The 27,235-nt window shown below is 37.8% G+C and overlaps 1 protein-coding gene across 1 annotated transcript in view; it reads right to left on the bottom strand.

Annotated features, from left to right (window-relative positions):
* The window catches only part of Cubn (Cubilin), a 2,223,842-nt gene that overhangs the window by 753,750 nt on the left and 1,442,857 nt on the right, over nucleotides 1–27,235 (bottom strand). Inside the window, exon 50 of the mRNA XM_090396294.1 lies at nucleotides 15,314–15,482. Coding sequence (XP_090252420.1) covers nucleotides 15,314–15,482 — 169 coding nt within the window. The remainder of the gene's footprint in view (nucleotides 1–15,313; nucleotides 15,483–27,235) is intronic.

Below are 27,235 nucleotides of genomic sequence, written 5' to 3'. Positions count from 1 at the left end.
CTAGCATCATCCACCATACAGCCAACCTCCCAAACATTTCTTCAAACAAACAGAAAACGTGTAGATAAAGACGGGATAATCAAAGAAACAAAGTCACTGAGTGACAAGCACAATAAAATAAAACACAAAGTAAGAACCCAAGATTCCCTTAAATATAAAAATGAACTAAAATGATTAAAAACAGAGATATATGAAGCCCTCTCAAAAGATAGAAGCCCACATCCAGAATCTCTGTCAAGAGCTAGAAAACTGTCAAAAATTGCATAAAATAGGAGAAACTTACAAAATTGCCAAATCCTTGAGCACAGTGGAAAGAAAACCCAGAGTATTTAGAATCAAAAGAAAAGATGGAAACTTATTTGAAAACAAGATGGAAGAACTTGATGAATGGAAGTCACACTTCCAAACTCTGCTAAACACACCAATCCCAAACATCAATTTCATCTCAGAAAGTATACTGGAAACTCTTAACATCAACTGTCATGATTTCACCATGCAGGAATTCACAATAGCCCTTCAATAACAAAAAAACAGGAAAATCACCAGAAGTAGACAGTATCACAGTTGAGACTTTAAAACACTGTTCTCCAGACATCAAAGAACAACTCCTACATATATACAACTTGGCACTTTTCTCCGGGAAAGTTCCTGAACAGTGGAAAGAGGGGTCTAATAATCCCAATTACAATAAAGGTAATCTGAACAGACCTGGAAACTACAGAGGAATTACACTCTTATCCATCCCACTAAAATTCTACAATAGAATGATATTAAATAGAATTGAATCACATATAATTCTAGTACTTCGTACAAACCAAGCTGGATTCCTCAAAAAACATGATACTCTAGAATTCAAGGTACCAGAAGACTAATAGAGGATTTGAAGGTCAAGAACTTATCATTGCTTTTGAACTTTACTGACTTTGCTAAAGCATTTGATTCTGTTGATAGGGAACAACTTTGGGAAACACTCAAATTTTATGGCATTCCACCAAAAATTATCAGCCAATCAAGGCACCCCACCATGGTTATCAAGCTACAGTACTAGTTAATGGAGACAAAACAAACAGTTTCCTATCACTACAGGAGTCTTACAGGGAGATACTCTGGCTCAATATCTATCATAGTGATTGACTATATTTTTAAATTGATCCAAGTTAAATCTGGAATCTCCTCATCAAAGACTCATATACACAGATGCACCTTCCAGACCTGAGCATTGCAAATGATATAGTCCTCATTGACTCTAACATCATAGATGCCCAAAACCACTTCAACAGCCTTAGGAGAACCACAGAAATATTTGAACTAAAAATAAACTCCAAAAAACAAATATATTAAAAAATTGGATAGATGGGCACATCTATATAAATCAAAATGATTATCTTGATTAAGTAGAGGACTTTGTATACCTAGGATCACACATTTCAGATACTTTAACAGACATTAAGACAAGAAAACAAAAATCACTCCAGTTCTACAGAAGTCTTAAAAAGGTATAGAAGTCAAGTCTCATCTTAAAGGAGACGAAGATTCATTTCTACAAATGCACCAGCCAGTCTATTTTCTATACGGCTCCTAGACCTGGAACAACTCAACAAAAGCAGCAACCAATATTATAAACAGCTTTGGAACTAATTGTTTAAGAAATATCCTGGACTACTCCTGGCAAGACCACATTCTCAACTCTATTATATTAGAGAAAACCCAGCAAGATACTCTAGTCAGCACTGTTCAAAGCAACCAAATAAAATGGCTTTGCCACCAACTCAGACACCCACCCTCTGCACCTTTTTTGATGCTCTGGTTGTTTATGTCCCTACAGATGAGAAAACCAAAAGAGGCAGACCCAGAACACAATATTGTAAATACATCAGCAAAACGATGATGAAGGCACTTCTTATCATATAAATTGACAAAAATTGTGATCTTCCTCTAGCTCATTTTCTTGCCAGGATGGCAGACAGATCAAAAAGACCTAGAAGTAGAAGCGTTTCATAAGCCTTTACTCTCCCATTATGTTTAAGTGATCTTAGATTAGCTTTGCTCACACATTCCTAAATTATTATTATTATTATTATTATTATTATTCAGGCCTCCAAGGAGTCAAAAGACTCTCGAGGGAGGTCCTTCCTAAGACATAAAGTCTGTCAAGACTCATGGAGGGGAGGTCCCCCCCCTGAAAAACACAAAGTCTATCATACCACTCTTTAAACTCACTGACCGTTTTCGCTCCCACAACTCCATCAGGCAATGCATTCCATGGCTCAACCACCTTCCACACAAAGAAACCACTCCTTACCCTCTTGCTCACAGTTTCCTTTCGTAACTTCCAGGGATGGCCTCTTGTCATCACTCCTTCCTGCTGTTCAACCAAGCGAAAGAACTCCCCAGTGTCAACCCTGTAACCACCTCACAACAGTTTAAAAGTCTCAATCATATCAAATCTCCTTCTTCTATCCACCAAACTCTGCAGTCCACATTCTCTCAGCCGATCCTCATAACTATCCTTGTACAGTCCTGAAACCATCTTTGTCATCTGTCTTTGTATCCTTTCCACAGTTAATTTATCCCCTTCAAATCCTGGGGACCAAATCTGAGAACAATAGTCCAAGTGTGGTCTGATCAGAGACTTATACAACGGAATGATAACCCTCTTATCTCTGCAGGTCAGTGTCCTTCTCATTATCGCAGCAATCCTCTGTGTTATCTTCACCACCATTGCAATATGTCCCCTAAACTTCAGGTTTCTATCAATCATTAACACCAGATCTCTTGTCCGGTATTTCCTCCAGTATAACTCCTCCCATAGAGTATGTAGCATCCCATCGATGTTTCCCAAACCTCAAGACCTTACATTTTGCTGCATTAAACTGACACCCCCTATTCATTTGCCCATCTATCTAGCTTATTTAAATCCTCTTGCAGGGCTACCACATCTGCACTATTACTAATAATCCTTCCCAGCTTCGCATCATCCGCAAACAACTGAATATCCCCCTGCAATCCACTGGCTATGTCATTCATATAAAGGTTAAACAATATAGGTCCTAGCACTGAGCCCTGTGGGACCCCATTTGTAACCCTCTGCCTCCTTGAAACTGCTCCACCATACACAACTCTCTGATACCTATCAGACAGCCAATCCTGAATCCAGTTGACCAATATTACATCCAGACCCATGTGCTGCAACTTAAATATCAGCTTATCATGTGGCACCCTGTCAAATGCCTTCGCCAAGTCTAAGAAAATTGCAGTATATGCCTTTCCCTCATCTAATGTTCTTGTAACTTTATTATAAAAGGCTAGCATATTGCTAAAACAAGAGCGTCCTTTCACAAATCCATGTTGATTCTCACAGATAACATTACCCTCGTCTGCCCAATGCTGTATACGGTCCCTCACTACTTTCTCCAAGATCTTAACAACTACTGATGACACACAGACTGGCCTATAATTAGACATTTCCAGTCTGTTACCACCCTTATGCAATGGCACTATCTTACCTTACTTCCATTCCCTGGGCACCTTTGCCAAAGCCAGACTTTCATTGAAAAGCCACGTTAAAGGCACTGTCAATTCCATAGCACATTCTCTCAAAACTCGTGGTGAAATACCATCCCGTCCCACAGCTTTACTGACATCCAGAGTACTCAGTATCTGAAACACACTCTCCTCCTGTACCTCCAGACCTCGAACCAATCCTATCCCTCTAGCACTAAAACTGACTCTTCTAGGATGAAATACTCCAATAAAGTGTTCAATGAACAATTCCACTATGTCCTCTGCATCAGTCACTCTATTCCCATTTTTATCCCACAATATCATTCTTCCACAGTCATTTCTCCTCCTACTGGCCACATAGCTAAAAAATTCCCTAGGATTTTCTTTGGATCTTAGGGCCAATCTCCTCTCATATTCCAGTTATGCTTTCCTTAACACACTAGTCACTCTTCTGGCCTGTGTCTTATATTCCTCATGCATCTCTTCACTTGTCTCCTTATATCTCTTCCGTAGCCTCTTTTTCGCATGCAATTCCTGTTTAATATTGTTTGTCATCCACTTTACTCCAAATTGTGTCCTCTTCTTCACTCGTGGTATACAACTTACCATTGCTGGTAACAAATATTCTTTCACAATTTCCCACGCACTAGTGATATCCCGGCCTTCCAATTCCTACCTCTATGAAACTTCCCGAAGTTGACGTCTAAGACTATTATAATCACCTGCCTTATAATTCCACATAAGTTCCCGTCTCTTTGATACTCCTGCATGTCTATTCATTTTCCAAGTCAACACTATATAGTCACTCTCTCCAACTGGTGGGAGAGACGTCAACTCAGTTATTATCAACTCTTCTGATGCTATAAACAAATCCAAAACTCTTGAACCTCTTGTTCCCTCTGTTACATGTTGCCAAAGACATTTGTCCCTCAAGAATTCTAGAAATTCCATTCCCCTATTGCTACATGCATCTTCCTCTCTCCAATTTATACTACTGAAGGTAAATCTCCCATAACAATCATTCTTCTTGCACTTGCCAAACTTAGCTGTCTAAACATCTCCTGGTCCTCATCCTCTGTGCTCCTGGGTCTGTAGCAACACGCTACTAAATATCCTGTCTTCCCTACCTCTACCTCACACCATACGCTCTCAAAATCATTTGTCTCACTTCCTTCCAAATTCTCCACTCTTAGAGGACATAGGTCATCACTTATCATAAGCAGTACCCCCACCACCATACTTTCCCCTCCTATCCTGACAAAAAATGCTATACCCAGCGACTTCTATTCCTGTTGTTATATCCCCTTCTGTCAACCACGTCTCAGTGATCGCAATAATTTTGGGCCAGGCTGATGCTATCTGCGCCACCAATTCCTCTCCCTTATTCCGGATACTCCTGGCATTAGTATAAAGCATATAAATGCCATTGTTTCTATACCCAGCATTATCCCTTCTAGACTCCACTGGGCTCATTGTTACCTGACATTGTCTCCCTTCTCCCAAATATCCATTCCCACAAGAGGCCACCCCTGCTATCATCCTCGCTGGGGGACACACTGACTCGTTCAGAACAGCAATCTCTTCAGATGCCTACGTCCTTCCTCATTCAAATGTAAACGGTCTCTCGCATACAATTCCTCTCTTTCCTCAAATGCAACCCAAGCATCCATATACCAGTCCTCTCTTGTCACACATTCTTGCTATTTTGCCATTCAATATCACCGCTCTTCTGCTGAGCTCATCATTATCATACCTAGGCAACACGCAAACTATTTTTCCTCTTTCTGTCTTCTTCCGTACAGTCTCAAGCAAAAATCTCATATCTCTCGCTGCCCGACTTACATTACCACTCAAGTCATTTGTTCCTACCATCACAATCATCTCATCCACCCTTTCACCTCTCTTAATTGCCATAGCTACCCTTTCTATTGTTCCTCCTGGCAAACACTCCTCACGCATCCTATCTTGAACACCACGGATCATTGAGTCACCATACATTATACCTCTTACCATTCCCTCGCTCCTATTGTTTCCATTCTCTCCTCTTCTTTCATTCCCATACCTCTCTCTTCTACTGTTTCCATTCTCTCCTCTTCTAGCACTCCCATACATCTCTCTCATTCCCTCTCTCCTACTGTTTCCATTTTCTCCACTTCTAGCACTTCCATATCCCTCTCTCATTCTGTCTCTCCCACTACTGTTTCCATCCTCTCGTCTTCTAGCATTCCCATTCCTCTCTCTCATTCCATCTCTCCTACCGTTTCCATTCTCTCCTCTTCTAGCACTTCCATATCTCTCTCTCATTCCGCCTCTCCTACTGTTTCCATCCTCTCGTCTGCTAGCATTCCCATACCTGAATGTTAACAACATCCTCATATTTTAATATGGTTCTATCAGTTATGTCATCTGTTCACTTATTTAATTTTTCTCTATGTTCCACTAATCCAGCTCTCAGATTCATAAGTAAAAATCGGTTTGAACATTGTCTTGAAACAGCTAGTTTAGTGTTTAGCTAATTCCTCTCTTATTCCATATTAATATATTCAGTTTCGTCTTCGCTCTCATACCACATTTGTAATTTTTTTTTATTATTAATTAATTAGAAGAAACACACGTATAAACCACAGTGAAAATTATTTAATTGTAAATATTTCATCCTAAGTATCTTAGGACATCATCAGTACAGTATTTAAACAAAATTAGGAATAACATACAGTTAGGGCGCATGATTACAATAGAATCTCATGAAAACGTGCATAACGTGCTAAAGTTGTACAAAAAAAAAAAAACGAAAAAAACCCGTTAATTATTTAACATAATTTTGTATGATAATTTCCCATACTTTAGGAATAGTAAGAACGTCGTTGCGGTTTAGGTTTGGTCTGTGTAGTAGGGCTTCAGAACTTTCTTTGTATAAACGTTCATGTTTAAATAAAGATCTATGTAAAAGTTTAGCCTTTTCCCAATGGATCCTATGGTTTGGATTTTCAATTCTGTGTTGAGAGAGGCCAGATTTCTGAGGTTTAAGAAGATGAATGCGGTCTTGATGTTCCGAGATGCATTTCTGAACAGATCTACCTGTCTGTCCAAAGTAAGATAATTTTCATGAGCATGGAATCTCATAAATACCAGGTAACATCAAGGGTGAGAATTTGTCCTTAGGAGAAGGTAATAAGTTGTAAATTTGGTTGATAGGTTTGTAAGTAGTGGCAAAATTGTATTTCTTCATAATTTCAGAAAGACGTTCTGAGATGCCTTTAACGTAAGGTATGGGAATCCTATGCACTTCTTCCTGTCTGGTTTGATGTATGCAGAAGTGACTGATGATTTTTTGAGTTGTTTTGGGATTATATCCATTTATATACATTTATATATATATATATATATATTTGGGATTATATACATTTGTAATTTCTCTTGTCTATTTCCATATTCAGTTTGCCATAATCACTAAAAATTGTGCTCACACATTCTCTAGGTTCTCCATTCAAGATGCAGTTGGTGGTTTCAATGTTCCTGCCTATTTTCATAGTCTTTATCTTTCTATTGCTGATTTTCATACCAAATTTACTACAGCATTATACAGTTTATTTAGGGAATCCTGCTGATATGTGCTGAGAATAATTTCAGTGTGTAAAGTAAATATAAGGATGTCAATTTGCCTCTTTACAAGGCCTTGATAACACCTCACTCTGACTATTGTGCCAAGGTCTGGTCTCATTTCCATGGTGATTCTGATACAGTGGAGAGAGTGTCTAAATGATATCAGGATTGTGGAATACAAGAAAACATTGAGAATTTGTAGGTGCAGACACTAGCAAACAGGAGAAAGAGGAGTTATATGACTGAGACTTACAAACTTCTGAAAGGGTCATACAGTATTTCAGTTGATGGAATTTTTCATTTTATTGAAGGTGATGAAAGGACTAGAGGCATCCTTGGAAGCTGAGAATGAATGCCATCAAGAAAGGGGTGAGATCTAGATTTTTCTAGAGTGGTGCATGATAAGAATGGACTGCTGTTGAATGTTGTGTGTACAAGTAGCACGAAAGAATTCAATAAAAGGTGTGACAGTTGGTGAGAATAGTATGGCCACCCTCAATGAGTATCTGACTCCCTGAAAGTCTCTCTTAATAATAATAATAATAATTTATTTAAGAGTATAACATCACCTGTACGAAGTGTTTAGCTAAGATATTTTAAGATGTGTCTAAAAATTTGATATCATGCTTAATGCCACTTTCCTTCTCATAATGTGTTCACAGATGATGAGTAGCATTGGAGATAATATGCATTCTTGCTCACAGTTGATTTAGCATCAACCATCTCCTATACTTACTGCAGTTCTAACTGCTCACTTACATCTCAAATATAGACTATGTATCGCTAGATATAATGTCACATTTATATCTAGTTCACGATACTTATACAATATAATTCTAGCATTTTAAATGACCTATTGCTGTCACATCTGTTTTGTCTAAAATAATGGAGAAGATTACCAACATTCAACTTCTTCAACAGACTGAGAACAGCTATCTAATTAGTAATGACCAGTATGGATTTTGCCAATCTAAATCCACAGGAGATCTCCTGGACTACATCAACATCTATGGATCCATTCTAAGAAAGGCTTGGAAAAACTTTTGCCATTGCTCTTGATATGTACAAGGCTTTTTGAGAGGCTCTGGTATCGAGGGCTTCTCAACAAGTTACCATCATTTGGACTGCCTTCATCCTTGTGTAAATGGATTGCCAGTTCGCACTCAGATCGAACCTTATGTGCAATGGTGGATGGTGCTATATCTCTCTTCGGACTTAGCTGTCAATGCTGATGTCTTTCAAGGCTCTGTCGTTTAACTGACCTTTTTTTCATGATATATATAAACAACCTGCAAATTAACTGCAAATCCTATTCATAGTTGAAGGTAACAGAGGATTTCTGCAATAATGAGAAGGATGTTGACCTACAGAGATAAAACAGTTATCATTCCGTTGTATAAGACCCTGATCAGATCACACTTGGACTACTGTTCTCAGATTTGGTCCCCAGGATTTGAAGGGGATAAATTAACTGTGGAAAGGGTACAAAGGTAGATAACAAAGATGGTTTCAGGACCGTCTAATGATAGTTATGAGGATCGGCTGAGGGAATGTGGACTGCAGAGTTTGGTGGATGGAAGAAGGAGAGGTGATATGATTGAGACTTTTAAACTGTTGAGGGGTGGTTACAGGGTTGACACTGGGGAGTTCTTTTGCTTGGTTGAAGGAAGGAGTGATGACAAGAGGCCATCCCTGGAAGTTACGAAAGGAAACCGTGAGCAAGAGGGTGAGGAGTGGTTTCTTTGCATGGAGAGTGGTTGAACCATGGAATGCATTGCCTCATGGAGTGGTGAGAGAGCGAGAACGGTCAATGAGTTTAAGGAGTGGTACGATAGACTTTGTGTTTCCTAGGTGGGACCTCCCATGATGAGTCTTGATAGACTTTGTGTTTCTTAGGAAGGATGAGTCTTTTGACTCCATGGAGGCCTGAATAATAATAATAATAATAATAAAACATTAGAGCAAAAACATCATCCCTGTGTCAATCCAATAGTTTTTGCTGATGATAACACACACACACACACACACACACACACACACACACACACACACACACACACACACACACACACACACACACATACACACACACACACACACACACACCATTCATCCTACTCATAAGACAAGCCTTGCAGTTCTCAAACATGCAAAGCTTCAAGATCATCTGAAATAAGTGCACTCAACACTGAGGTGAAAGCAACGTAATCAACTTCAATGTTTCCAAAACAGAGTTTTGCTTAAAATAAGCAAAAGAAAAGCCCTCCAATCTTCTCCACTTACTTTTGATAATGCTCACCTCATCATTCAACACCAGATCTATCTTCTCATACTTATTCTTATTCCAAACCTTTTCAGGCATAATCATATTACTTTTATAGTATTACCAGCTTCCAAAAAACTTGGCATCCTTTTCTGCTCCAGACAGTACTTCTCTGCTGAACAGTTACTTACTCTGTATAAATCTCAAATCTGACCAACCTTGGAATGTTGTCTGTTGTTTGTGGTGGTGCACCTAAGACATTAATAAAAATTTTTGATGTTGTTCAGAAAAGGGCAGATTCGTTGATTAATGACACATCTCATACAAACTCACTATAGGGACTTTCCAATAGAAGTTTAAGATTTCCATGGCCACTGTTAAGCAGAAGAGTTATGTCTGCCATTTCTGCCAGATCTACAGGAACTTGAGCACAGCTGCTCAACTTCCCTTTACAGTTGAACTGCATGCTCACTGAACCTGCTACTCCTAGTCATCTTTCATTCCATCTATCTCAATTCTGTGGAACAGCCCCCGTGTGAAGAATTCCAAAGGACTAAACCTCCAACAGTTAAAGAAGATTTAGAAAGTATTTTTAACTTGGGTATAGTTATGTCAAAGATACCAAGCAATTTTAAACCTGGTTTTACTCCATTTTTTCCAAGTAAGCAAACAGACAAAATGTCAAGTTTGCGCCTGCAATTTATGCAAGACTAGCTGATCCCACAGGTAGTGCAAGACCAAGGCAACTCGTGGTAAAGTTGGAGCAAGCTCTGATCACTAATCTTAATATTTACCCTTAATGCCAAAACACATCTCCAAGAAGGGGATGTATGATGTTTTGTATTAAAGGCAAGGGGCCACTACCCAGACCGGTTTCGACCTTTATTGAGGTCTCATCAGTGGGAGCCAGGCTAGAAATACCAAGATTTAGTAATGTACCAAGATTTAGTAATGCAGAGCTTGTAAGTATTTTACCAAAACAAGTTACCATAAGGTGTTATAACCTTATTAAATAAAAATCACAGGAGGAGATATAGATGTAAAAAGTATTTTTAACTTGGGTATAGTTATGTTAAAGATACCAAGCAATTTTAAACCTGGTTTTACTCCATTTTTTCCAAGTAAACAAACAGACAAAATGTCAAGTGATCAGAGCTGATCCCACAGGTAGTGCAAGACTAAGGCAACTCGTGGTAAAGGTGGAGCAAGCTCTGATCACTAATCTTAATATTTACCCTTAATGCCAAAACACATCTCCAAGAAGGGGATGTATGATGTTTTGTATTAAAGGCAAGGGGCCACTACCCAGCCCGGTTTCGACCTTTATTTAATATTTAATAAGGTTATAACACCTTATGGTAACTTGTTTTGGTAAAATACTTACAAGCTCTGCATTACTAAATCTTGGTATTTCTAGCCTGGCTCCCACTGATGAGACCTCACTAAAGGTCGAAACCGGTCTGGGTAGTGGTCCCTTGCCTTTAATACAAAACATCATACATCCCCTTCTTGGAGATGTGTTTTGGCATTAAGGGTAAATATTAAGATTAGTGATCAGAGCTTGCTCCACCTTTACCACGAGTTGCCTTGGTCTTGCACTACCTGTGGGATCAGCTAGTCTTGCATAAATTGCAGGCGCAAACTTGATATTTTGTCTGTTTGCTTCTTGGAAAAAATTGAGTAAAACCAGGTTTAAAATTGCTTGGTATCTTTAACATAACTATACCCAAGTTAAAAATACTTTCTACATCTATATCTCCTCCTGAGATTTTTATTTAATAAGGTTATAACACCTTATGGTAACTTGTTTTGGTAAAATACTTACAAGCTCTGCATTACTAAATCTTGGTATTTATAGCCTAGCTCCCGCTGATGAGACCTGTTTTCAGCAGCCCCGAGAGAAAGCTCCATGTTCCAGTCTTCTTTTGGATTCCAGTTGCCAGTTACCAGATCCCGAGAGAGAGCTCCTACTCCAGTATTGTTTGGTAAGAACCCTTCTAGTTTTTCTTTTGTTGGTTTTTATTTTTTGCAGCCTCGTTCCAATCGGTGCAGGTCCGTTTTAGGGTATTTCCTTTCGGGGACTGAAAGTTGCTATTCCGTTGGTAAGGTATTTGCTTTTAAACAATGTCGAAATTCTTGCCAAGAGTTCGTACTCTCGGGATCGAAATTGACCCAAACATCGACAAAGCGACGTTTGTGAGAGCTCTTCTCAAAGTAGTCAAAGCAGAAAGTATTTACGGGCTTACCCCTTACGGGGGGGGGGGGGGTAGATTCCAAATAGTTACAAACAACATAGAAACAAGAGAAACACTCCTTAAAGGCGTAGAATGTGAAGGGAAAAAATACCTACCCTTCCTAGTCGGGAGTATTTTAAAATCCGTAAAAATTGACAGGTTTCCACTCGAATATCTAGAGAAAGGGGAGGAAATCATTAAAACCATTTTCTCCAAATGGGGGACTGTCCAAAACGTAACAATCGGACAAGACGCGGATATCCCAGAGTAGAAATCAGGGGAAGTGAGCATTTCAATCGAGATGAAAACCGAGGTTCCCAACTTAATTTTTTTAGGCTCAGCAAGAGTAATAGTCAATTATCCAGGTGCAAGAAAACAATGTTTTCGGTGCACGGCTTTGGGTCACCTTAGCGCTCACTGCCCGAAAAACAACACATGCCGCAACTGCTTATCGACAGAACACACATTGAAGCAATGTGAGTCACCATGCCGTAAATGAGGGAACATAACCCATAAAATAGACATTTGTCCTAATAGGACCCTTGCAGAAAGAGCAGGAGGCGCCATAACACCTGCGGCAGTAGCCATTCCTAAGCTCACAACACAGGACTCTCGAGCTACCGGCCAAACAGTAAACGAACCACAAACAATTGAACCAGAAGAGTTTCCAGCCCTCCAACCACCAGCTACTGCAACAACTACATTAGGAAATCGGGCAATAACTGGGAGGAATGCAGAAGGGAGAATTAGGAAGAAAAAGAAACAAATCACTAAGAAATCGGAAGGCAACAATGACAGCACAGAAACAGAGGGAATGGAAATCAACACCAGTACAACTAAACGACCCATCATGCCGGAATAAGAAGGAGAAATGAAACGAAATAAACAGGACACTGAAAGCCAAATAGAAGCCTCAAGTTCAGATGAGGATGAGGAAGGAAATGAGATAATATCGCGAAACAACACAGAAAATAAGGAAGAAACCTCATCAGAAGAAGAAGACAGAGAGCAAGGAAATAATCCAGAATCTAAGGAAGGAACAGACTTTGTTAAAAGCAATACTCCAAATGGCTCTATCATTCTGAAGAACTTTAAGGGATCTCCTAAAACGGCAGAAAAACTATTTCAGATAATGACCACAAAAGGAGAGCCAACTTTCTTGTTCTTTAAAAGGAGCAATAGACTTATATGGGGAGAACTCTATGTAAAGGATATAACCAACGTCGAGCCCCAGCAACTGGACGGTCACCTGGACTTAACAGAGGAAGAAAAACAACACCTATGCGACACATTGAAGTCGCTGAAACGAGTAGATCTGGAAAAGAGATACCCAGGGATGATGAAGGAATTTGAAAAAAGAACTTTACCAGAAGATACAAACACTGGTTCTTCTCACCCCATTACAAAACTGGTAAAAAGAAAAGAACCCCTATATGAATATTCGAATGTAACAAAACGAATCCTATTCTATCTTAGGAATAAACCCGAGATAAAAAACAAAGTCCACACAGCTGTACAGGAAAAGGGAGACATGGCTTTGCAATGTGAAGGTGAGCTAGAGAGTCTTAGAATATGGCTCAAGTTTGGGAAAGTCACTTACGACCGAGCGGAATGGAATGAACGCTTGAAGAGAATATGGCAACTTAATGATGAAGAGTCAGTACACGTACTCATAGTGATGGAAAACATGGTAAAAGACTATGAGGAAGCGGTAAGAGATAGCAGGGCAAATATGACATAAAAAAAAAAAAAAGCCCCTTCTAAGTTTCTTGGTTCTGTTTCTGTATGTTCACACTTAATCCACATAGGAAGGGGCAGACCTGAGAACCCGAGTGGCGAAGGCTTACAGTGAGGCGGTGCAGCTCCTTGCGGGCTGCATCACTCGGGCCAGGCTCTTCCCCCGTTCTTGCAGTACTTTTCTGTTAATTCACCGACTTTTGTTATTCTGTTCATGCGTGTTCTAGCTCCTTTGTTGTTTTTTCTGTTTATGTGTGTCCTATTTCTTTTGATTTTCAATTTATGTGTGTCTTCCTACATTTGTTTTTTTCACTTCTTTCATCGGCCAGACATCTGAAGAGGTGGCTGGCTGGAGAACGCGGAGAAGAACGGATGGAGGGAGATAATGTCGGAGATCTGCTTGGTGCTGGCATTTAAGTCAGGCCAGGTGGATCGACTGAGGCCTCTTTTAACTACCTACTACTATCCACTCTATCTTTCTTCTCCTCTCTCACTATCAAGCTGACTCTCAGCACAACTTTTTTTAAATCTAAAGAGGCCAGTGATGAAAGGCATGAACTCCCATTCTACCTCAATAAAGGTCGAAACCGGTCTGGGTAGTGGCCCCTTGCCTTTAATACAAAACATCATACATCCCCTTCTTGGAGATGTGTTTTGGCATTAAGGGTAAATATTAAGATTAGTGATCAGAGCTTGCTCCACCTTTACCACGAGTTGCCTTGGTCTTGCACTACCTGTGGGATCAGCTAGTCTTGCATAAATTGCAGGCGCAAACTTGATATTTTGTCTGTTTGCTTCTTGGAAAAAATTGAGTAAAACCAGGTATAAAATTGCTTGGTATCTTTAACATAGTTAAAGAAGATTATCAACAGATATCAACTCTATTTATTACCCCTGCATACATATGGAATTTGTTTTCTAAAGGCGCCTAGTACATGCTGAGTTACTTGGTAAGAATTTTTAATGTTTTCTTCTTTTCCTGGACTGCCTCTTTAACTTCCTGAGTTCACCACAGAGTTCTGATTTTTCAATTCTTGCAGACAACCTCACAATATGCCACTTTGGCTGGATGATGTCTTCAGTTTACCATTGCATCTTCAGTTGTTAGGTAAAAGGCATAACATAATATTAATGAATATAGAATATGAAATACAAATGTAATATTGAGAAGATGGCTGTGGAAAAGAAAAATGATGATAAATATGTACAAATATAACTCATAAAACTGGACATATCTCAAAAAAAAAAAGTATGTATACTGATCATGCAACTAGAGAAGCAACAAGCTGCTAAATCTACATATTTCACTACAAAAGATAAAAATAAATGGAGCATCCCACACACCATGACAATTTCCATTATTATTACTATTAATATTATTATGTGACACTTCCAAGGATCCATCACAGAAGGGCACTCTACTCTGCACCACTACACACAACTCACTGTCTTCACTATTTAATTCTTCAACTAAAATACTACCATCAACAAACAATGCCATCTACTGCCCACTACAACAATAGTATTTTTTTTTTCTTCTGTAATTGCACATGTTCTCAAGGCCTATTTGCCTGTATGGGATTAAAAACCAAAGTTTCCAGTAGATAAAAACACTGCTTTCTCTGTAAGAGATCGGCTAATTTACATTCAAATGAAAAAGCTACATAAATACAAAACTGGAATCTTTATGTAGTGATGACAAGAATTGAATTCAGGTCTTTTCCAATCAAAATGTACAATTTCCATTGTTCTTTCAATTGTACTATAGAGGCAATTGAATGAACACGAATCTTGATGGTGATTGTCTGAACATGAATCTGGATGAAATACTTAAAACTGGAATTAAGAAGAGTCATAAATAAATAAATATGACTTTCAATTTTAATACTGGGGAGGATGCTCAAAACCATGAAAAGTACTGATAATGATGACTGCTGAGGAAGGGGAAACACACACAAGTTTATATACTTACTTGATTCCTGATCAGAAGAATATGAAATTTCAAATCCCTGTCCTGCTCTCAAACCTGGTGTATAGAGTGTGATATATACTGAATTACTTAATGAATCAATCGCTGGTGGTATGGTGGTACTACATATCTGTCTTCCAGGTGAATGAAGAAAGTCGGTTCCATTTCGTATCTAGAGAAACAACAACAACAAAAAAAAACTTTGGTTTTCAGTAATCCATTATAGCAAAAAAATTGTGTATGTTCATTGATAACTAGTGTATTAGTATAATTTGGTAGTTTTCATGGAATTCGAAGGCCTATTCAGGCCTTTTGACTCCATGGAGGCCTGAATAGTAATAATAATAATAATAATAATAATAATAATAATAATAATAATAATAAATTAATTTTTAAACAAATGATGTCCATTGGCACGTACTGAATGACCTCCATTATGGAAGCCATTCAGTATATGCCATTCACGGACTGGTTCACGGTTCCACTGCATTGAACGATATGATTTGAACCATTTGCATTAAATAAAATTTAAATAGTATGAACCACACGTTCAACACCCTCAACTAAATTTTGGAAACATTCCTATGATTAAGTTGAGGGAGATAGTAAATCCTGTATTATTTTACAGCCGGGTACGAAACTGGAAGATCGAAATCTATTCGGCCTAATTAATTTATGTCACTGGAAAAAATAGCCTCTTGGCTCTATATCGAAACATTCCTATCTTAAATTGTAATAGTACAAAAAAAAAAAAAAAAACCCTTCCTTCACATGGAGCTTTCATTTTTCACTGAAAAATAGCAAATATACAATCAGATTGCAAGAAATTAACTTCTTCCCAACAGAAACAATTTCAATTGTCTCATTAAATTTTCTTTATCGTTTTTCTAGTGTATGTGTATTCGATCAATATAATTAAAAATCCATTTAATTACTAAAAACTGTTTCACACGTTTATAATATATTATAATGAAAATGCTAAAAATAATACCTTTTGTAATTATTTATGCTGGAATGAAATATTGTTTTAACTTCCTCCAAATTGTCTTTGCCTGAGAGGGATTATGCCAAAATTTTAAAAGGTGTACATGGATACTGAAAGTTTGGAAACACTGCTAACAATACTTCACCTGTATCTCTCTGATAAGCTCCTCACACCAACTCATATCTCTCAATCATATGACTCCTCCTCTTCCTACCTTCCAAGCTCTGCAGACCATTCTTTCAATCTGTCTTCCTACTCAAGGTGCCAGAATCCTGAGACAGTCTTAGTTATTATAGCTCTGCAATCTCGCCTGTGTTTCCTTATTGGCAATGCAGCCAGGAGACCAGATCTGTGCACAAAAATCCAAATTCGGCATAATTAGTGTCTTATACTGTGGCATTATCTCCTCCTTATACATATTTGTGATTGTTCTTTGCATTATCGCAGCACTTTCCTGGGTAAACCTCACAACTTTACCACCTTCCCCTCTAAAAGCCAAGTTTGTCTAATATGATAAATCTTATTCCATCTTCTTTGGCCAAAATGCATAACTATACACTTGTCAGCATTGAAGTGATAGCCCATTCTTTTTTTTTTAATGCAAAGCACCAACCTATTCAAATCATCTTGAAACAACATCATGCTGGAACTTCCTGATATTGCTCTTCCTAATATAGCATCATTATCAAAGAACTGAATATCTCCTCACATGCCATCAATTAAATCACTTATACACAAATATATATAAATAACATACACACATAAACACAAACAACAGTATCTCTCTTTCTCTCATAAACTAATCCCCTCCCCCCCCCAAAAAACCCAATCACAACATACACATTAGGCTAGAATCTCCTCAATCAAAACTCTCTCTCATATCCATTTTACTAAAAATTGTAGAATTAACATCAGTCACACCTGACTGATGTGAATATAGACGCTGTCTGGATTAGAAACCCAAACAACATCTACATCCACTACTAACCACCCTCAATGTCCAAGTGATACAATCATAATCATTTACCACAAAGGTGTCACCAGTTCCTTTGTAAGATCAGCTAGTGCATGCCAAAGGGTGACTAATTTAGATTACCCTGCTTTTGACCTTCTTTGGTTCAAGGTATCCTTGCCCAATTTAGTAATAATCATCTGTGTATTTACCATTCTTTAAACTTTGACAACCACTCAGTCCTCTTCACATTTCTTTCCATGAAATTTCACCATCTTTAATCCACCATCTAGATAGTAAGGCCATCTTTGTAGGTAATCCCAATGCCCACCATTCCGACTCTCTCACCTTTTCCAACACCACTGATGGCTGGATGAGAGACAGAAATCTTTTCTATTAGCAATGACTTAATGCAAATTGTATATTTATTTGCATTTCCTGATAACTCTCTTTACTCTCCCAAAACTCTGGATCCCTTTTTAATTAATTCTCCTTGCAGATACACTGTAGAGATGTACTGGCTCCCTCTCTTGTTGTTTTCGATTTCCATGGTGAATTGGATACATTTGTGTTATTTGTTCAGATGGCTAAGAAATGTATTTAATGTTTCATGGCCGTGTGGCCAAATGGCAAAAATATCATCAACATATCTGAACATGACTTTGGGCTTTAGGTTGGCTGAATTTAGAGCTCATTGCTGAAAGTCATGTAAAAGTTAGCTATTGGGGGGGGGGGGGGGGAGTGATGAGCCTATGGCCGTACCTTCTTTTTGTAGGTAAAAATTGTTTTGCCACACAAAATACCCGGAGCAGAGTAAGTGGACAAAGAGGGCAGTGATGCCAGGCGGAAATATGTTCTGTAGGAGAATAATAGTATCATTGATCGAGACATTGGTGAAAAGGGCAGTCATGTCAAAGCTAACTAATAAATCTTGGTCGTTGAGCGTGATGGTTATAATTATGTTCATAATTTTAATTTTGTTTACCTACAGAAAAGAAGGTATGGCCATGGGCTCACCACTTTCCCTTGCCAATACCTAACTTTTACATGGAATACTTTGAGCAATGAGCTCTAAATTTGGCCAACCTAAAACCTAAAGCCCAAAGTCTGGCTCAGATATATCGATGATCCTTTCTTATAGGGTTACACGGTGATCAGCATTCATTTTAAAAATTTTATGGAATTTACAACCGTGTTAAAAAACTTTTTTATTATCCCGATGTTCGATCTTCACATCAAGATCATCATCTGGAGCGTACATAAGTATAGAGAACAAGCTGAGTTACATCATTAACTGTAAGCTAGAGAAACAATGATTTGATCACATGTTATTCTACTGGCGTGACCTCTGGTGAATAAAAAAAAAATTTTAAATAAATAAATAAATAAAGTAAAATAAAATTAAAAAAAAAAAAATAAATAAAATAAACATTTTTTACATCAAGCTAAATTCTATTTTTACAATGACAGGAATAAACATTCTTTTAGATGGTTTTCTTTCAGAAACAATTGGTGTCCTATACTGGATTTTCTACAGTCCTGTTTATAGTTGTTCTTGGTGAGGAAGGTCGAATATATACCTTCCACATGTTTTGGATTTTTAAACCATCATTGTTGTTCAGATTGGGGTGGTTGCTGATAATCTCACAGGCTTCCTAGAATTTCCGTTCATACCAATGGTATGAACGGAAATTCTTGAATTTCTTGAATCTTGAAATTCTTGAATTTCCGTTCATACCAATGGTATGAACGGAAATTCAAGGAAGCCTGTGAGATTATCAGCAACCACCCCAATCTGAACAACAATGATGGTTTAAAAATCCCAAACATGTGGAAGGTATATATTCGACCTTCCTCACCAAGAACAACTATAAACAGGACTGTAGAAAATCCAGTATTATAAATAAAAAATAGGAATTGTAATACTAAAAATAGGACACCAATTGTTTCTGAAAGAAAACCATCTAAAAGAATGTTTATTCCTGTCATTGTAAAAATAGAATTTAGCTTGATGTAAAAATTTTTATTTTATTTTATTATTTTTTTTATTTTATTTTACTTTATTTATTTATTTTTTTGTAATTTTTTTTTTTTTATTCGCCAGAGGTCGCACCAGTAGAATAACATGTGATCAAATCATTGTTTCTCTAGCTTACAGTTAATGATGTAACTCAGCTTGTTCTGTATACTTCTCTATGCTCCAGATGATGATCTTGATGTGAAGATCGAAACGCCGGGATAATAAAAACGTTTTTTAACATGGTAGTAAATTCCATAAAATTTTTAAAATGAATATGTCGATGATATTTTTGCCATTTGGCCACACGGCCATGAAACATTTCTTAGCAACCTGAACAAACAACACAAACGTATCGAATTCACCATTGAAATTGAAAACAACAACAACTCTCTTCCTTTTCTAGATACACACGTCTTCCCTCAGGCTGTCTCTCCTTCTCGGTCTACTGCAAACCTACACACACAGACCAGTACATACACAAAAATTCATACCACTACCCAACACAAAAACTAGGAGTCATAAGCACCCTCAAACACAGAGCACTAACTATTTGCTCAAATGAACAATCTCTAAACCAAGAATTCAAATCATACATTTGACTGGCTATAATAAAAAAACAATTCAAAGATCATCACTAAATATACCACTAAAAACAAAAAATATTATAAGAATGCCATAGTCATACAACATGTTAGAGGCATCTCAGAAAAAATAGAATACTACATAAATACAACATCAAGACTACCTTCAAACCATCAACAAAATTAAGAAATTTACTCAGTACTCCCAAAGATCTGCTTCCACACCTAGCCCACCCAGTGGTTTACAAAATCCAATGTGCATGTAACCTATCCTACATAGGGGAAACAGGATGCACTATTCCAATCAGAAAAGATGAACATAAACGACATATTAAATACCTCCATTATGGAAATACAGGCCTATCAGACCACGCACTCCAAATATACCATAGAATTGACTGGAAAGCATCTCGTCCCCACACAGCACCAAAACATGGTTTGAGAGAAAATTTAAAGAAGCCTGTGAAATGCTAAAACACAGTCCAAACTTGAACAAAAATGATGGAGTAATCATTCCAGGGATGTGCAGGATCCATCTCCAACCCTTATAGCACTGGTACAAGTCCAAAAGGATATCTCAATATGAGAGGACTTTAGAAATGTTTAATGTAGTATTGTTTTTAATTTATTTTTATATTTCCTTTTTTTTTTAACTTTATTTAATTTAATTTAATTTAATTTTTTAAAATATTTTTGTTTAATATTATTAACTTTTTTTTTTCCACTAGAGGGCGGGCTAGATAAAAAATTAATAAGCAACTTAGATTCATTTTACCTTTGTAAAATGCAGTAGCATGCTCCTTGTACAATCGTGGTTAAGAATTTAGGGAAACCCAAGACACGTGTTATGATAATTTCTTTACTTAATATTAGGCAAGTAACAGTTGAAGTTTTGACCTCTGTATTGAGGTCATCATCAGAAAATACATATGTACATGTCTGGCAGAATAGCCTAGCCTGCTAAACGAAATGGCATTTTTTAGCCTGTCAACCTCTGTAATTAGGTTTTGCCAGTTTCCTCTCTGGACATTCACTGCATGTCATAGTGGATTACTCCCTCTCTTTGGGCTTCACCTCGACGATATCTCAGGATTCTGTAATATCATCTAATCTATTTTTGTTGTAGATAAATAACCTACTCTCCATCATCATCACTAATCCTATCCACAGATTTGCAGACAATAGCGCTCTCTATTCATACTACTCATTTGACAAATCAAACAGTGTACATATATTCAAAACATCAAGATCATCTACAAACACAGACTTAAACAGTGATCGATAGTGTGAACAATCCTTCAATGGGATAAGGAATCAAACTAAATGTTACCAAAACATGGAGTATAATGTGATGTGAATGGGGAAGTTGAGATTGAACAGATATATGTGGTAAGTGGTGATAAAGGTGACTGTGCAGGTGTGGGGAAATCACAACAACCAAGTGGAATCAATAGGACTGATTGTAGACCTAAAAATAAACTGCTGTGTTTGTTTACAAATACCAGACATATTGGAAATAAGGGGGATGAAATGGTTTCAGTGATTGAGTTTATTCGTGACAAAATCATTGGAATAAGTGACACATGGTTGACTAAAGATGATATCTTCAGTCAACCATGTGTTCTGAGGATGGCCCTTCAGAACACACGCAATTTACAGACAAAAAATAGTAGTTGTGGTGGTGGAGGTGGGTGGTAGATGGCATTGATGGAGATGATTCATAGTACAGGTTTGGTGTAGTGGTTGAGACAGTTGTAGGTGTCCTCCCGCGATGAGCCTTCGGACTCCTTGGAGGTATCAGGAATAATAATAATATCATAATGGGAATCGCAATGGAAGGATACAGTTTTTTGTGAGGATAAACAGGGCAGGAAGGGAGGGGGGGGGAGTGCTGCTGATGATAGAAGGGGAATTAAGTCCACATAAGGTAGACATGAAATGGGGAAATAGCGGCAATGGTTATAAGGCAGTGTGGTGTAACATGAAAGTTGAGAGGAAGACATTTAGTTGGATGTTGCTATAGGAATGTGAAAGTGGTGATGAAGAAATGTATAAACAACTTGGATTAGTGAACAAATGAAGGGTAATTATTATGGATGATTTTAATTATGGCAGGATAGACTGGAATCAAGAGATAGCATTTGGGAATAAGGAAAATAAATTTCTTTAGAGATAACTATCTCAGTCAGCACGTAAAGGAGAGAACGGAAGGATCAAGAGTTCTTGAGCTGATTTCATCAGAGGATATAATTGGGAGAGGGGTTTTACATTTTCCTACAGTTAGGAAAGTGATCATGAAGTGATCAACTGTGTTGTGGCTAGTCATGTGCAGACTTTTGTGAGAAAAGGTTATATGTGGTGGTTAAGACTGGTGGTTATGACAAGCAACCTTAAGAGACAGCTTGGAGCTATAGTATGGAACGAGGAGCTGAACGGTAAGGAAATAAATGGGAACTGACAAAGAAATACATGACAGCATCAATGTGCGAATGTATTCTGAAGGCTGAATAAGGTAGATGTAGAATGGATGAATGAGGAGCTTAGGCATGAAATCTGGAAAAAGAAAGTACTTTGGAGAAGGTACAAGATGAACAATAGTAATAATCAGTTAGATGAAGAGTATAAAGAACAAGCCAAGAGACTGACTCAGTTAGTAAAGAAAAAAAGAAGGAGAATATGAGAAACTGACAAATCAGAAAAAGAAAAACCTTAGAGAGTTTTTTTTTAGATATGTGGCAAGTAGAAGGAAGAATAATCGTGGTGAGATGATGTTAATGGATGAAAATGGAGAATGTTAACTGCTGCAAAAGACATTTTTGAGGTATTCAGTGATCAATTTATAAGGGAGCTTCATGATCAGGGTGGAATAATGAGGAAATTAAGTGTAGAGGACAGGAGGGGATGGGTTAATTGTGAGTGATCAGGAGGTATTTGAGGAATTAATTAAACTCGATGCTGATAAGGCAATAGAATTTGATGACATATCACCACACATCTTAATGGAATGTTCCAGGGAATTGGAAGCAGCATTGGCATGCCTGTCTAATAAAAGTCTTGCAACAGCACAGGTTCCAAGGGAATGGAAGGATGGTAAAATTGTTCCACTGCACAAAACTGATGATAACTGTAGCTTCAAATCATAGGCCGGTCTGTATAGTTGGAGCTGTTGTGAAGATACCGAAGAGACTGGTGAGAGGAAAAATACAGAAATGGGTTGATAACAGTAGTATTCTCTGTTGTTATCAGCATGCGTTTGTTATGGGGAGATCATGTTTCACTAACTTACTTATGTAATATAACAAGGTGAAACATACCTTGGACAGGGGAGATGCATATATATTGGTGTACTTGGATTTTGCAAAGACTTTGACAGACTGCCATACGACAAACACTTCCTAAATAAATTGAAACAGATGGGATTGGATGACAAACTTCTAAGTTGGATCAGTGACTGCCTGTTGGATATGTATCAGAAAGTTGTATGGGGCTCGGGGGGATGCAGCATCTCAAAAGAGAAAGATCACTAGTGGTGTGCTGCAGTGGTCAGCTTTAAGACCATTGTTGTTCAATTTGTATTTTAATGATATTAGGATTGGTTTAACTAGTGATATGCAGTTGTTGGCAGATGATGCAAAACTGGGGAGAGCAACACAGCGTCAAGGCAGATGTTATGGCCTTACAAGAGGACTTGAATGGATCTCATGAATGGGCAAGTAAATGGAACTGTCAGTTCAATCTTGCAAAGAGTAAGGTTTTCTGATTTGGTAAGCAATGATGGGATGCAAAGTATACACTTGGTGGGGAACTTTAAAGGAAGTAGATGAGATGAGAGATCTAGCTGTGTTGATGGTGGACAAGGACTTGAAATTCAGGTGCCAAACTGCACAAGTTGTGAAGATGTCACATCGGATAATGGCAATAATGTAGAGGACCATAACATGCAGCAATAGAGAAGATATGATACCAATGTATAAGGCCTTGATCAGGCCTCATATGGATTATTGTGCACAAATTTGGTTACCGGGTTTTCTGGTGATGAGGATATGTTGGAAGAGGTCCAGAGAAGATTCACAAAAGTGGTCAGTGGTCTTTGCAGTACGAGGACAGATTGAGTGAATGTAAGTTGGAGAGCCTTGTGAATAAGAGGAAGGGGGGGGGATATGATTGAGACATATAAACTTGTTAGGGGTTGTTATCAGGTTAACATGGAAGAGAGATTTATCATAGAATGGGAGGGGGGGGGGGGTAGAACAAGAGGCCATCACTGGTAATTGTATAAGAAGTGTGTCAGCAGCAGGTTATTTGCATGGAGAGTGGTTGAGTGGAATTCATTGCCTGAACGTGTTGTGAATGTAGGCATACTGAATCAGTTTAAACCACGGTTGGATGAGCATTGTGTGCAATAGTGTGTACCTCCCACGATGAGTGTCCGACTCCATGAAGGTCAGATAATAATAAAAATAATAATAATAACAACTTCCCTTTTCTTGCAAATAAAGATCTTAGTTCACTTGCCTTTACACTCAGTAACACACAATTCACCAGACAAGAACAGATTTCTCTTCTTGGAATAACATTTAGTCTCTTCTCTCTTGGTACAAATACATAAATACCTTCCTATGATTCCGAAAAACTAAGCATTCTCTTTCATTTGAGATGCCATTTTTCACTCCACCAGTTGTTAATCTTATAAAAATCTCAAATCCACCTGCCAATCACAAGAATACTACTAACATGTTTAGGGTGGTGCATTAACATCTTCAATAAAAAATTTTCATGCTATCTAAAGGAAAACAACTCAGCTCATAGATGATCTCCCTCTCTTACATGTTCATCACTTCATCCTCTCTCTCATACGTACACACATAAACAAAGTGTTTTGGCTGTGTCTCTTCTACAGGTACTTCAATAGCCATTGCTCCACTAACTGGCAAACACCATTTTTCTGCTTTCTGCTTCTCCTGCAGAGCAGCAGATGCTTGGAACCACTTCATTGTGCATCTGAAAACACAGTTAACCTACTTTTCATCTTCTCTTTTATTCCATCAATCTCTGTCCTCTGTAAAAGCATTTCTAGTCAACTACAATCTGTAACTCTTCAAACAAATATGTCAATATGCCAATCTCAGTTCTCACCAGCACACGACAACATGGCACTGATATACTTGCAGGTCCTGAAACCACTTGTGAATGAGATCAATATTAAAAAAAAACAAAAAAACTGAGAAATGAGGGTGATAATTCGTTTATGGATTTGAAAATATTTATAACCATATATTCATAAACAGAGAAAAATCACATAATCATATTCTACAGAGTTAATGAAGTGAAAATGACCTGAGAGGGGATAAAAAATAATATTTAATTCTTCAATCATTTCATTAATGAAAGTACTAAGGATGGATTTCTGAAAAAGTGGAAAGACAACAAAATGCTACCACTTCAATTCCTCTAGAATGGTTCATGATTCCAGTTATACACCAGTCTAGTCTACACACCTGTAGTGATGGCCAAAGTATTGGAGAGGTTAGTTAGTAATATAGGATTGAGTTGATGGACATAGGATTTCTATGATGGCAAGCATGGGTTTGGAGAAATCTTGTTTTAGCAACCTACTTGAATTTTATAAGGTAAAATTTTTGGATAAGGAAGATTCATATACAGTAGTATTTTTGGACTCTGTTGAGGCATTTGATAGTTTACCAGATGAAAAGCTGGTGGACATACTACAGAAGATGAGAATGGATAATAGACTGGTTAAGTGGATTCCAGACTAGCTCTCTGAACAATAAAGTAAGTTGCAGTGTGATGGAGTAGTATCTCAAAAAATTTTTAACTTTTTAATTAATAATAATATTATTATTATTAAGAGAAAGCTCCAGGGAGTCAGGGACTCATCGAGGGAGGCTACATACTACACACACCACCAATCATACTTATTCTTGAATTCGTTCACACTGCTTGCACTCACAACATCCAATGGCAATCTATTCCAATCATGCACTACCCTATATCCATCAACTGAAATCCTGTATGACCCTTTCAGAAATTTGTAAGTCTCAATCATATCACCCCTCTTTCTCCTGTTGGCTAGTGTCTGAAGTCTACAAATTCTCACTCTATCTTCATAATCAGTATTCCATAATCCTGATATTATTTTTAACACTTTCATTTGCACTCACTCCAATATATCAGAATCACAACAGAATCACAATGGAAATCAGGAGGCTACGAGGGTGGTCTGAAAAGTTCTTGGCTTAACAATGTAAAAACAAATTTATAATTTCAAAATTATTTTTATTTTTCAACATAATCTCCCTTAAGACTAATACATTTATTCCAGCGATGCTCAAGCACCATTATCTCGTCCCTGTAGTGGTTCTCGGTAAGATCTGCAAATTACCTCTCTGCAGCTGCAATCACCTCTTGATTCGAAGAAAAATGCTGACCAGCGAGGAAGAGTTTTAGTTTTGGGAAGAGATAGAAATCAGAGGGAGCCAAATCTGGGGAATAGGGTGGATGCTCCAACAATTCATAGTGCACTTCCCTTAATTTTCCCATTATCAAAACACCTTTGTGGGCAGGTGCATTGTCCTGATGAAAGATGATTTTTTCTTCTGCAAACCGGGATTTTTCTCACGAATGTTTTCAACAACGTCTGGTAAAAAGATCGGAATAATATTCCCAGGTTATTATTTTACCCTTTTCAAGATAATAATAAGCAAAATGCCTTTAGCATCCCAAAACACCGATGCCATGACCTTACCTGCGGATGGAACTGACTTTATCTGCTTTGGCACTGAACAACCGGCTTCTGTTCAGGGTTTTGACTGCTGTTTGGAATCTGGTGTGTAATGGGGAATCCAAGTCTCATCCATAGTAATAAATCGATGCATAAAATCAGTTTTATTCTTGTTAAAACACTCCAAGCACTGGTCAGAGATTTTCATGCGAGTGTGTTTTTGGTCTGCTGTGAGCAAGAGTGGCACCCATCTTGTGCAAATCTTTTTAATATGCAATTCTTCATGCGAAATATATCTTATATGTTCTTTTGAAATGCCTATTCTCAGCAATTTCATGCACTGTGACTCGCCGGTCATCAAATACCATATCGTGCACTTGATGAATGATTTCTGGTGTTGAACACTTTTTGGACATCCCTCACGTGGATCGTCTTCAAGGCTAGTATGGCCACATTTAAACTTAGCAGTCCAATGTCAAAAACAAAGGAGAAGAGTGCCCATTAACTTTTATGAACTTCAAATGAATTTCTTTTCATATTAAACCATCTTTTACAAAGAATTTTATAACCGCACGATACTTAATTTTATCCATTTCAAGGGATACAGACAACACTTTTGATTTAGACAGCTGTATAAAACAAACT

This window comes from Typopeltis vanoorti, chromosome 8, assembly GCF_054136105.1.
Source record: "Typopeltis vanoorti isolate ZY-2024b chromosome 8, IOZ_Tvanoo_1.0, whole genome shotgun sequence".
Lineage (NCBI taxonomy): Eukaryota > Metazoa > Arthropoda > Arachnida > Uropygi > Thelyphonidae > Typopeltis > Typopeltis vanoorti.
This window is presented reverse-complemented; position numbering and strand designations above follow the sequence as displayed.